The 13,893-nt window shown below is 37.2% G+C and overlaps 1 protein-coding gene across 4 annotated transcripts in view; it reads left to right on the forward strand.

The window, feature by feature from the left end:
* The window catches only part of OCLN (occludin), a 72,173-nt gene that overhangs the window by 39,104 nt on the left and 19,176 nt on the right, over positions 1-13,893 (forward strand). For all 4 annotated transcript variants that reach the window (XM_074207348.1, XM_074207350.1, XM_074207349.1 and 1 more), the window contains exon 5: positions 6,086-6,231. In XM_074207348.1, coding sequence (XP_074063449.1) covers positions 6,086-6,231 — 146 coding nt within the window. The remainder of the gene's footprint in view (positions 1-6,085; positions 6,232-13,893) is intronic.

The following is a 13,893-nucleotide window of genomic DNA, read 5'->3' on the forward strand; positions in this document are numbered from 1 at the left end:
CAAGGTTTGTCCTCTATACCTAGGACAGGACTCTGGGGCTCTGATTACATTTAGATCCTGATCACAGTCTAGGCCCTCCATAGAACAGCACCCCCCCCTCAACCTCAGCCTCATGGGAGAGGGGTGTGCTTGTGGTCATTCATAGACCAAGAGGGCAGTCAGAGCTTCACACACTGAGATCCTTGTTGGGGGGGGGGGGTCCCAATAATACTCAAAAGCTCAGGAAGCACCCTAAAACCAGGCACAGGCTGGAGAAATGAGTAAACAGAAAAAAGAGGGTTGTCATCGAGAAATACATTGTCTATGATTCCAAGAAGGATCAAAATACTCAATCTGAAGATGAGGAAGTACAAACTCCTGCATCTAAAGACTCCAAGAAAAACGGAAGTTGGGCTCAGGCTATGACAGAGCTCAAAAAAGATTTTGAGGGGTGGCTAGGTGGTATAGTGGATAGAGCACCAGCCCTGGAGTCAGGAGTACCTGGGTTCAAATCCAGCCTCAGACACTTAATAATTACCTAGCTATGTGATCTTGTGCCTTAACCCCACTGCCTGGCAAAAAAAAAAAAAAAACCTAAAAAAAAAGATTTTGAAAATCAAGTAAGAGAGAGAGAAGAAAAATTGGGAAAAAGAAATGAGAGAGATACAGGAAAAACATGAAAAAGAAGTCAGCAGCTTAGTGAAGGAGATCCAAAAAATGCTGAAGAAAATACCATATTAAAAACCAGTATAGGTCAAATGGATGAAAGAGTTCAAAAAGTTATTGAGGAGAAGAATGCTTTAAAAAGCAGAATTGGCCAGATGGAAAAAGAGATAAGAAAGCTCTCTGAGGAAAACAAATCCCCTCAGATGTAGAATGGAGCTAAAGGAAGCTGATAACTTTATGAGAAATCAAGACACAATACTTAAACACCAAAAGAATGAAAAATTAGAAGAAACTGTGAAACATCTCATTGAAAAAACAACTGATTGGGGATGATGTTCAACCTTGAAGGACTCGCTCATTCCATCAGCGCAACAATCAGGAACAATTTTGGGCTGTCTGCAAAGGAGAATGCCATCTATATCCAGATAAAGAGCCGTGGAGTTTGAACAAAGTTCAAGGACTATTCCCTTTAATTTAGGAAAAAAAACATATCTATTATTATCTGATCTTGTTACCTCTTAGACTTCTTGTCTCTTAGTTGAGGATATGATTTCTCTCTCATCACATTCAGTTTGGATCAATGTACAACATGGAAATGAAATAAAGACTGATTACTTTCTGTGGTGGTGGTGGGGGAATGGTAAAACTCAAATAATATTTTTAATAAAAAAAGGAAGAAAAAACAACTGATCTGGAAAACAAATTCAGGAAAGATAATTTAAAAATTATTGGGATAGGGACAGTTAGGCAGTGCAGTGAATAGAGAACCAACCCTGGAATCAGGAGTACCTGAGTTCAAATCTGGCCTCAGACACTTAATAATTACCTAACTGTGTGGCCTTGGGGAAAAAAAATTATTGGGCTACCTGAAAGTCATGATGAGGAATAGATCCTTGACCTCATTTTTAAAGAATTCCTACAGGAAAGTTGCCCTGATATGCTAGAAGCAGAGGGCAAAATAGAAATTGAGGGAATCCACTGATCTACCCCAGAAAGAGATCCAAAATAAACAACCCCCAGGAATATTATAGCCAAGTTCCAGAACGCCCATATCAAAGAGAAAAATATTACAAGCAGCCAGAAGGACACAATTCAAATATCTTGGAGTTGCAGTCAGGATCACACAGGAATTAACAGCAACTACATTAAGGGTTTGTAGGCCTTGGAATATAATATCCTGGAAGGCAAAAGAGTTTGGTATTTACCCAAGAATCAACTACCCAGCAAAACTGAACATCTCTTTCAGGGGAAAAGATGGACTTTCAGTGAACCAGGGGAATTTCAAATGTTCCTGTTGAAATGACCAGAACTGAACACAAAGTATGATCTTTGAATATAGGGGAAGCATAGAAAGTGGAGGAGAAGGGTAAAATATGAGGGACTTATTGTGATGAACTACATGTATTCCTGCATAGAAAAATGATACTGATAATACTCATATGAAACCTCTCATTTAATAGAGCAGGTAGAAGGAGCTTTTATAGATGAAGCACAGGAGAAAGCTGACTTTGAAGATATCATAAAATTATAAAAATGGAATCAGTGGCTAAAAGGGAAATGTATAAGGAGTAAGAAAGGAGAGGTGGAATAGGCTAAGATATTTTGTATAAATTTTTTTTTATTGATGATATGGAAGGGGAAAAGATGAAGGGGAATGAGGGAACCTTCACTCTTATCAAAGGTGGCTGGGAGAGGAAATAGCATATACACTCAATGGGTATAGACATTTAGAATAAAAAGGAGAGAAGGTGGGGGGTGTGGGTGATGGAGGAGAGGGTGAATTGGGGAGAGTAGTCAGATATAACACATTTTCTTTTTTTTACTTCTTACAAGGACTGGGATTGGATGGCCTGCCCGGGACCATGGGGCTGGGTGGTTGCTGGGTCTCTGGGGGTTGGTATGTGGGCTTGGGGCCTTTTGGCCCCAGGGCCAGTGATCAGTCCACTGTGCCACTCAGCTACCCTACAGCACATTTTAGAAGAGGGACAGAGTGAAAGGAGAGAGAAAATACAGTATATGGTAGTGGGGAGGTATGGATGGAGGGAGTTGAGATCAGCAGTGGCAAAGGTGAAAAAATGTTGAAGTAGCTTTTGTGATGGACTTATGATAAAGAATGTGATCTACCCAAGATAGAGCTGGTGGTGTTGGAACACAGACTGAAGCACATTTTTTTTCTTTCTTTTGCTTTATTTCTCATGAGGATCTATATTTTTGGGGGGGGAAGGGATATTGTGTTTGCTCTTAAACAAGAATATTTTAGTAATGTATAAAAAAATCATTTGTAGAAAAATTTTAAAAAATTTAAAAAATGAGCAAAACAATCTTTCCCTGAAACTATGCTGAGGACTGCAAGGGAACAAATTACCTTTCTTAAAAAAACATACCTGTCTTGTGTGAATTTCCATTCCTTTCCTTCTAAGCTTTGCATGTGATTTCCTTAGAAAGGGGAACTCTCAGTGTGGAAACTGCCTAAAGAAATAGATTATCCATAATTTTGATCCAGACAATTGCTTGGACCCCGAGGGTTGGATGGACTTTTCCAAGATCCACAGTTAGTGTTTTCCTATCTATCCACTACAGTAGCCACCTAGTTCTCCTGCTAATAAAAGTGGAAAATTTTACAGTGACAGTCCAATCTCATTTCTCTTTGTTTTCCCTTTCCATCTTATGCCCCTACCTCTTCTTCCCAAAATGACCTGAAAATGCTTGGGCTGCTACTTGTTGTAGCTGATAGAGCATAGGATTTGAAGTAGTACAACTCATCTTCCTGAACTGAAATCTGGCCTGAAACACTTCTAGCTGTGTGACCCTGAACAGGTCACTAAACCTTGTTGGCCTCAGTTTTCTAATCTGTAAAATGACCTGGAAAAGGAAATGGCAAATCAATTCAGTATCTGCCAAGAAAACTCCATGAAGAATCAGAAAAATACTGAACGACTGTATGCTTAGAGCTGAGGATAAAGACAAAAAAGACCATTCCTGCTCTCTAGGAGCTCCCTTCATTCAAGATAAGTTAAGACCAGAGTAGAACATGAGGGTGAATTCTAGGTTGAAGGATTTGAATAAGATACAATTATGGAGTGATCTAATCTCCAATTTATCTGGAGAGTTGAAATTAGAACTCAATTGTTTTCCTGTTTCCCATGAATTCTTCTCCATTTTCCCAATTCTTAGAGTTCTCTCTACCATCCAAATTGCTTTGTATTGAATATATTCTGTATTTATTTAATCCCTGTATACTTTTAGCCAGATTTAAGCTCTTTGAGGGTAGCACAAGTCTATGTCCTATAGATTATAGATCTGCAGATCTGTGTTCTATAATTAGAAGGTAATGCCTGATGGATTGAATAATATTTCTTTTTCCTTTTGGGAAGAATGAATGAAAGAGGCTTGTGCTGGAGAAGAGCTATAATGGTCAGGAAAGCGTTTAATTGTTCAGACTGAACTCCCAGGGATAAAATTCTGATTGGCAAAGAATCATGGTATTCTGAGAAGCATCAAGAATATTTTGCATTCTGCCTGTAAGCTCAGACATTTAAACAATTGATTTCTAAAATTATAGACCTACCAAAACTTCATCTGTGATAAAGTTGTAAAGAAGCAGCTTTGAGTAATGCCTTATGTTTTTGAGCAAGTGGGAGACCTTCCTGACCCCTAATTAGGCCTTCAGAAAAAGAGCAAGTTTCTGACCTTGATCATTATTATCCCAGAGGAAGGAACATGTGATATCCAGGGTATACTGAGAAATTCCCTAGGAGCCAAGTATGGTCACCATTCCTCCTCCCTTGTGTCAGGGTATAAGAACACTCCCTGGCAACCCCCACCCACTGATTTCCCAAATACTGCCAAAAATGCACCTTCACAGGAGAAAAATTTCATTCCTTTCTGACTCAGAGGAAGAGTAAACAATAAAGGATTTCCCCCATCACTCCACTTCAGCACTGATGCTACAACATATGCTACAGCATATCTGTACATTATCATATAGCATATTATGAGAAGGTTGCTTTTTCATGTTGTGGAATGGAAAATTTAGCACTCAGACATAAATTTGTATCCCTAGGTTTCAAGGACTAATAGACTAAATAAATGCTGAACCCAGTAGATTAAACTTGAAATAAAGGGAATCCTGATCTTCAAAAACTCATGAAAATTCCTTTGTCCTCTATGCTAGCTCTTATCAATGAGGATCCAACTCTTCTTCCTTTTGACATGTAAACATTCTTTTCCCTATTTCCTGTGGTCTAAACCTATTTCCATAATAATGAAGCTCAGGATTTTTCTATAGGAGGAATTTACTTTCAGCTTATGGAGCTGGAAGAGAGAAAATGAAACAAATTGACCATCTTTACTTTTCCAATAGTTTTACTTTTCCAATACTTATTCAATATACATAGAAACAAAGTCATTTAGAATCTATGATAAAGGAGAAGTTGAACTTTTTATACCTCCCCCCTCCAATTCTCATTTTGTTAAATCATTGTTAAAAATATTCTTGGATTTAATTTCATGAGTACCTTAAGTGAATAATAAGGTGAATGATCTAGTGCTTTAAGTCTTTCAAAAGCAAAGTAGCTGGATAGAACATTGGAGCTGTTGAACTGGAATTAGGAAGACCTGAGCAAGTAACTTAACCTCCATTTTCCTCAGTTTCCTTATGTATAAAATGGGGATCATAATAGGTCCTAATTCTCTTAAGGATTTTATTTATTTTGAGTTTTATAATTTTTCCCCTAATCTTACTTCCCTCCCTCCACCCCCCACAGAAGGCAGTTTGACAGTCTTTACATTGTTTCCATGGTATACATTGATCCAAATTGAATTTGATGAGAGAGAAATCATATCCTTAAGGAAGAAACATAAAGTATAAGGGATAGCAAGATCAGACAATAAGTTATTAGTTTTTTTTCTAAATTAAAGGTAATTAGTCCTTGGTCTTTGTTCAAACTCCACAGTTCTTTCTCTGGATACAGAGGGTATTCTCCATTGCAGACAGTCCCAAATGTGTTGTACTGATGGAATGAGCAAGTAATAGGTCCTAATTCTCAAGATTGTTGTGAAGATTGTGAGATTGTAAAAGCAATGCCTGTTACATGGGAAGTGGTGATATTATTATTGTTGTTGTTATTTTCCTGCAGCTGTCTAGGGGTCATCAGTCATCAGTTATCACCATGTTACAGCTCAAGAAACCTTAAAGACTTAAGAGATGAGTGATTTATCCAAGGTGGAAATAGCTAGTGTGGAGCCAAAGGAGGGTCTCTTATTACACTGATGTGTATCAGAACAATTATTGTTAGATATGATGGGCTTACTTTCATTTTTCTTGAGTGTCCAAGGGGATCTTGTTAGGGAGAAAAAAAATTACATTTTTGAATTTTCACCTCTAGGATCTCAGATGATTTGTTAAAATTCTTGTTTCTTGATGGGGCTCTCCCCTTAGGTGAAGAACGTGTCTATAGATGCACAAGAGGTACCTTCAGCTGCATCTGACTACGCAGACAGAGTTGACAGTTCCATGGTTTATTCCTCTTATGGCAAAATGAATGAGAAACGACCATATCCAGACTCTTCATACAAATCAACCCCGTAAGTAACCCTCATCCCCCCCCACTCAGCTTTGGTTCCATGACTATTGTTTTATGACTCTGGCTACAAAAACTTAGTTCTACCCCATGGCATCCATGTTGACTTTAATGAATGTCAGTGTGTTTTTCTATTGCACAGTATAATGGAACAGAGAAAAGAGCACTTGGAGAGAGAAGGCTTAGCCTCTAGTCCACACTTGCTAGTCACATGCCCTCAGAAGAAATCATAAGATCCTATAATGTAAGAACTAGAAGGGAGGGGCTACTAGGTGGACCAGTGGATAGAGCACTGGCCCTGGAGTCAGGAGGACCTGAGTTCAAATGCAGCCTCAGACAATAATTACCTAGTTGTATAACATTAGGCATGTCACTTAACACCATTGCCTTGTAAAAGAAAACCAAACCAAAAAAAAAAAAAGAACCAGAAAGGTCTTTTGAGATTATCTTATTGTCTGAGACTGGATTTGAACCCACATACTCCTGACAACAGGGCTGGTGTTTTATCCACTATGCCACCTACTAGCCGCCCTGGTCCCATTTAGTCTTAACAGTTTTTTGTAAAATGAGCATGATAGTGCTTATGTGGTTACCCACCTCAATAAAAGCTTTATAACCAAAAAACACTAGATAGCATCCTGCTGAGTTATAGTTAATCCTGTTGGTAGCATTTCTCACTGTTGTTAGGTTATTTGTAATTGAAAAACTTGTTGATTTATACCTTTTAGAAGATTTTTGAGAAGGAAAGGAACTTAATGATCACTTAAGGTTAACATCTTCATTTTATAGATGAAGGAAATGAGACTCAGAAATTTGTATATTCACTACCCTGCAAAAGTTATTTTCTTTTTTGTTTTGTTTTTTTGCAAGGCAATGGGGTTAAGTGGCTTGCCCAAGGCCACAAATCCAGGTAATTATTAAGTGTCTGAGACCTGATTTGAACTCAGGTACTCCTGACTTCAGGACCAGTGTTCTATTCACTGTGCAACCTAGCCTCCCCCAAAAGTATTTTTAAACATAAAATTGACTTAGGAATTAGTATTTCTAATAATGTTCCAGGTCACCCATATAGAAATAGGTTCCTTTCCATTCTTCCATTCCTTTGGGATTTCACAGGATTCATCAGATTTAGAGAGGGAGAGACCTTAATTTTGTGGATAAAGAAGCTGAAAATAATGAGTTCTGTTTTAGCTCTATTAAATGTGAATGATGCTGAATTTTGTGGAGTTAGGACCACTGACTGCTCTGGCAGTCAGGAAAACTGTTTCTGGTTCTTTTTTTTGTCTGAACTATTTGTGAGAACCTTGAGCAAGTCACTTGATTTCTTGGGACTCAGCTGTGAAAATAGAGATTTAGATTAGACCATCTTTCAACTCTATTCCAGATCTAAATCTGATTCTATGGTATTCCTACCCTTCTGATCTAAAAACTGAATTCTACCTCAGCCTTTGTTACCTGTTTCTCATGTAGCACCATAATAAATGATGCAAAAACATACTTGGAGAACTTGTCCATAGGGTTAGCATAAGACTGCCCTTACCTAGTAACCAACATTCCCTCTTTTCATTTTGGAAAAATCATATTTGATGACTCAGTTTGAATTTTTCAGTTGAATTATTGAATGACTAGATTTAGAACTAGATAGAACCTTTGAGTTAGCTTAGTTTAGTACTATCATTTTATAAATGAAATAACTGAAGTTTGAAAAAAGTAAAATTGACTTTTCTAGTGTTGCAAGTAGGGAGAATTTGGATCTGGGTCCTCTGGCTCTAGACTTGGAGTTCTTTCACTGACCCAGTGCTGCCTACCTCACATTCATTCAGCGCAGAGAGTGGTAATATAAAGGGCCTTTTTCAGAGCACAGTAGGTGCTGAAACCTTTAATCCTACACTGGCAAGCTGATTTTAATTATGGGATCCAATTGGAAACAATGAACTTTATTATAATGAATGGAATGGTATTTGGAAACCAAATAGACCTGCAATAGACTTTACTTCATATTTTTTTTATTTGGATTGTCTGTAGCTACCTCTATATTGATTAAAACTAGGTGTATTTTGAGAAAAGATTTTCCTAACAAACCTCTTTTTGACCTCACTTTCTAATACCAGGGCACTGGGGTAATTGAGATAAAACAGTTCCAAGGGTGCTAGAAATATATGGCCCTGTTTTAAAAGTGACAAGCTGCCGTTTACATGTCTTTCAAGCTTGCAAACTTATTTTGCATCATATGACCATTGTTGCCTCTCAACTCTTCAGCTTCATGGGGCTTCATGATACCATTATTTTTCTAGAATTTTGAGGGGAAATAAGCATTTAACAAGTGCCTGTTTTGTAATAAATACTGTGTTAAGTATTGGAAATTCAAAGATTAAAAAAAAAGTTTGTGCCCCTAATGAAATTCTACCAAGCAAGGCAATATGAAGCTAAAGAATTATGTTCAGCACATGCATACATACATGTTAGCGTGATATTAACAAATGCTGTTAAATATATATTATGTATTTAATGTGTAAATATGCGTGCACATGTGTATATTATCTGTTATATATGTATACAAATATAGCATTTATTAAATGCCAGGAATTCAAAAAGAGACAAAAGAAAGTCCTTTCCTGGGGTGGCTAGGTGGCGTAGTGGATAAAGCACCAGCCCTGGAGTCAGGAGTACCTGGGTTCAAATCCAGTCTTAGACACTTAATAATTACCTAGCTGTGTGGCCTTGGGCAAGCCACTTAACCTTATTTGCCTTGCAAAAACCTAAAAAAAAAGTCCTTGCCCTTAAGGAGCTTGTATTTTATGTAACATCTACTGTCTGCTATGCTCTGTGCTAATTGATTTTCAGATATTATCTCTGGATCCTCAAAACAATCCTATGATGCCGGTATTGCTAATTCCATTTTATTAAGGAAACTGAGGTTAAGTGATTTGGTTCTGGTCACATAGCTTGTGGCTGTCTGAGCTTGATTTGAACTCAGGTCTTCCTGATTCCAGGTCCAGTGCTCAGTCCATTGTGCCATATAGTTGCCTCTTGGGAGGTTACCAAGTAAGGTTTTGTGTAGGAGGTTGATACCTAGTATATGTAATTGTGCTCATGTTTGAAAGGGGTGGAAAGGTGAAGAGCACCTTGCCTCTTCCCTCCAGAATCTAATAGTCTGGAGGCAGAGCTAAGATGTTTACAAATGCCTAATAAGAAGTAATGTGTGATAAGGGCCCAACAGTGGGGGGCTTCAGGGAAGGAAATGATATAAGATTAGGAAAATTCTGAATCTATAGAAAAATCCATAGGATCCAAGATTTAGAGTAAGAAAGAACCTCAAAATGCTCCATAATCCATCATGCTCATTTTACAGATGAGGAAACTTGGGCCTAGGCAGGTTAAATGACTTGCCCAAGGTCCCACAAGGAGCCAGAATTAGGGGCAGGATTTGTCCCCAGTCCCCTGACTACAGAACCAGTGCCCTCTTCACTGTACAATGTTACCACCTCTTTCATTTCTACTGGTATAAGGTAACAACAACACTTCTAGCCCTTGATATCCAGGCACATAGAGAAATTTAGAACTGGAAGGGAATGTGGGGTTCATCTGGGCTAGTTTTCCCATTTTACAAATGGGGAAACTGAGTTCCCCAGGAAGACACGTGACCAGTCCATAGTTATTTGTTATGGTTTAGTCCTTTCAATTGTGTCTGACTCTTCATGATCCCTTTTGGTGTTTACTTAGTAAGGATACTGGAGTGGTTTGCCAATTCCTTCTCCAGTTCATTTTAGAGATGGAAGAAACCAAGGCAAACAGTGATTTGCCCAGTGCACCATTATACCTCTTTTTAATGTCAGAAGCAAGTCAGGACTCAGGTACACAAAGACTTGAATAAGGTCTATTCTTCTTTTGAGGGAGGGGAAGTATGCTTTATTGCACTTAAGAGTCCATTAGTTTTCTCTCTGAAGGTTGATAGTGTTTTTTTTCAATCACAAGTCTTTTGGAATTATGATGGATTATTTTCCTGATCAGAGTAGTTAAGTTTTCTACAATTGATGATTGTTACAATATTGATGTTACTGTGTATATTGTTCTGGTTATGCTCATTTTTCTTTGCATCTGTTCATCTGAGTCTTCCTAGGCTTTTAAAAAACCATTCCCCTCTTCATTTCTTTTTTTTTTAAGAGGTAACAAGATCAGACAATAAGATATCTATTTTTTTTTCTAAATTAAAGGGAATAGTCCTTGAACTTTGTTCAAACTCCACAGCTCTTTATCTGGATACAGATGGTATTCTCCATTGCAGACAGCCCCAAATTGTTCCTGATTGTTGCACTGATGGAATGAGCGAGTCCTTCAAGGTTGATCATCACTCCCATGTTGCTGTTAGGGTGTACAGTGTTTTTCTGGTTCTGCTCCTCTAACTCATCATCAGTTCATGCAAATCCCTCCAGGCTTCCCTGAAATCCCGTCCCTCCTGGTTTCTAATAGAACAATAGTGTTCCATGATATACATATACCACAGTTTGCCAAGCCATTCCCTAATTGAAGGACATTTACTTGATTTCCAATTCTTTGCCACCACAAACAGGGCTGCTATGAATATTTTTGTACAAGTAATGTTTTTACCCTTTTTCATCATCTCTTCAGAGTATAGACCCAGTAGTGGTATTGCTGGGTCAAAGGGTATGCACATTTTTGTTACCCTTTGGGCGTAGTTCCAAATAGCTCTCCAGAAGGGTTGGATGAGTTCATAGCTCCACCAACAGTGTAATAGTGTCCCAGATTTCCCTTCCAACAGTGATCATTAACCTTTCTGGTCATATTGGCCAGTCTGAGAGGTGTGAGGTGGTACCTCAGAGAAGCTTTAATTTGCATTTCTCTAACAATTAATGATTTAGAGCACTTTTTCATATGGCTATGGATTGCTTTGATCTCCTCATCTGTAAATTGCCTTTGCATATCCTTTGACCATTTGTCAATTGGGGAATGGCTTTTTGTTTTAAAAATATGACTCAGTTCTCTGTATATTTTTGAAATGAGTCCTTTGTCAGAATCATTAGTTGTAAAGATTGTTTCCCAATTTACTACATTTCTTTTGAATTTGGTTACAGTGGTTTTATCTGTGCAAAAGCTTTTTAATTTGATGTGATCGAAATCATCTAATTGGTTTTTGGTGATGTTCTCCAACTCTTCCTTAGTCATAAACTGCTCCCCTTTCCATAGATCTGGCTTTCTCTACAATTGTCATGTCTCTCAAAATCTTTCATTGAATTTCCCTCATTTACCAAATAAAATCACATTTTCTGATCCTGGTATTGCAGACTCTGTAGATTGGTTTCAACCTACCATTTCAGCCTTCTATATTTCCCATCATTATGGAATCTTCTACCAATCTAGATCTATAAAATGGGGATAATATTATTCATAGGATCTACTTCACAAGTCTCCTGTCATAATTAACGTAATGGTGGACAGCTTTGAATACCAAAAATAAAATGGTTCTGTGTTTACAGTTATTAATCAGCACCTATCCTTTCGTATCTGTCTTTAAAGGGGAGTGGGGGAGGGTGTGAGACATTTTATGTAAGATTTAGAAAAACAGGGAAAATGGGGAGAGGCTAGAGGCATTCCCAATGAGATCAGGGGTGAAACAAGGGTGCCCATTATCACCACTACTATTCAATATTGTATTAAAAATGTTAGCTTCAGCAATTAGAGAAGAAAAAGAAATCGAAGGAATTGGAATTGAGGAGGAAGAGACAAAACTCTCACTTGTTGCAGATGACATGATGGTCTACCTAGAGAATCCCAAGAAATCATCCAAAAAGCTACTGGAAACAATGAGCAATTTTAGCAAAGTTGCAGGTTATAAAATAAACCCTCATAAATCCTCAACTTTTCTATATATGTCTAGCAAGATACAGCAGGAAGAGTTAGAAAGAGAAATCCCATTCAAAGTAACCTCAGACAATATAAAGTACTTGGGAGTCTATTTGCCAAGACAGACTCAGAATCTTTTTGAAAACAATTATAAAACACTTCTCACACAAATTAAATCAGATTTAAATAACTGGGCAAATATCAACTGCTCATGGAAAGGTAGAGCTAATATAATAAAAATGACAATTCTACCAAAATTAAACTATCTGTTTAGTGCCCTACCAATCAAAATTCCAAAAAATTACTTTAATGAGTTAGAAAAAATTGTAAGTAAATTCATATGGAGAAATAAAAAGTCAAGAATTGCCAGGAGCTTAATGAAAAAAAGTGCAAAAGAAGGTGGCTTATATTATATTATATTATAAAGCATCAGTCATCAAAACTGTTTGGTATTGGCTAAGAAATAGCTTGGTGGACCAGTGGAATAGACTAGGTGTAAAAGCAGGAGATGATTATAGTAATCTGCTGTTTGATAAACCCAAAGAGTCCAGCTATTGGGATAAAAATTCTCTCTTTGATAAAAAAACTGCTGGGATAATTGGAAGTTAGTGTGGAAGAAACTTAGATTAGACCAACACCTAACACCCTTTACCAAGATAAGATCCAAATGGTTACAGGACACAAAAAAAAAATACTATTAGCAAATTAGAAGATCAAGGACTAGTTAGCTGTCAGATCTATGGAAAGGGGAACAGTTTATGACTAAGGAAGAGTTGGAACAATTTTGGGCTGTCTGCAAAGGAGAGTGCTATCTGTATCCAGATAAGGAGATGTAGAGTTTGAACAAAGTTCAAGCACTGTTCCCTTTAATTTAGAAAAAAACAAATATCTTATTGTCTTATCTTGTTACTTCTTAGACTTCTTTAAGGATATGATTTCTCCCTCATCACACTCAATTTGGATGGTACAACATGGAAACAAAGTAAAGACTGACAGATTGCTTTCCGTGGGGGGGGCGGCGGGAGGGAAGTAAGATTGGGGGGGGAAATTGTAAAATTCAAATAATATCTTTAATAAAAAAAAAGAAAAAGAAAAACAGGGAAAGATTTGGATCAATGGAGGAAGATGCAAAGCACCTCCTGATAAAGAACTGGCAGTTAGAAATATGTATGGTGCAGTCTTAAATGTGTGTTTTTAAAGAAATATACATTTATGTACATGTGTATTCATGTTTAATTATAGCCTTCTATAGGGTAAGGGGGGAAACATAAAATAAAAAGTACATAGCAGGGAACAAAAGACCTATCTTGAAGGAAACACAGAAAAACTGCATAGTTTTTAAAGCATTGCATGATATTTGTTACATAGGTTTTCTTGAAATGGAACTTTATTGTTTTATATTGAATTCTCTCATGTTGTGTATTTGGAAATATTCTTTTTTCATGTTTTATATTTAAATTTAAAATGAATAAAAAAATTTTTAAATAAAAAAGGGGGTGATAAATTTTCTTGATTAAACTCCTTCTGGAAAATGGGAATGTATCTGACAGAATATCTACTAAAATATGCCAAGAAAATGAAATAAAGAAGATAGTTTATAAGATTAGGGTCATTGAAAAAGAATTAGCTTCAATTCATTTTTTTATTAAATTGATATGGTGGTGATATCTAACTAATTAGGAAAGTTTCCCTTTTATCAGTCAGTTAAACATTTGAGTAGCATGGCATTGATGATCTTCAAGTCAGGAACACCTGGGTTTTAAAGTCCTACTCACATTCTTCCTAGCTGTGTGATGCTGGACAA

Source organism: Macrotis lagotis, chromosome X (genome assembly GCF_037893015.1).
Source record: "Macrotis lagotis isolate mMagLag1 chromosome X, bilby.v1.9.chrom.fasta, whole genome shotgun sequence".
Lineage (NCBI taxonomy): Eukaryota > Metazoa > Chordata > Mammalia > Peramelemorphia > Peramelidae > Macrotis > Macrotis lagotis.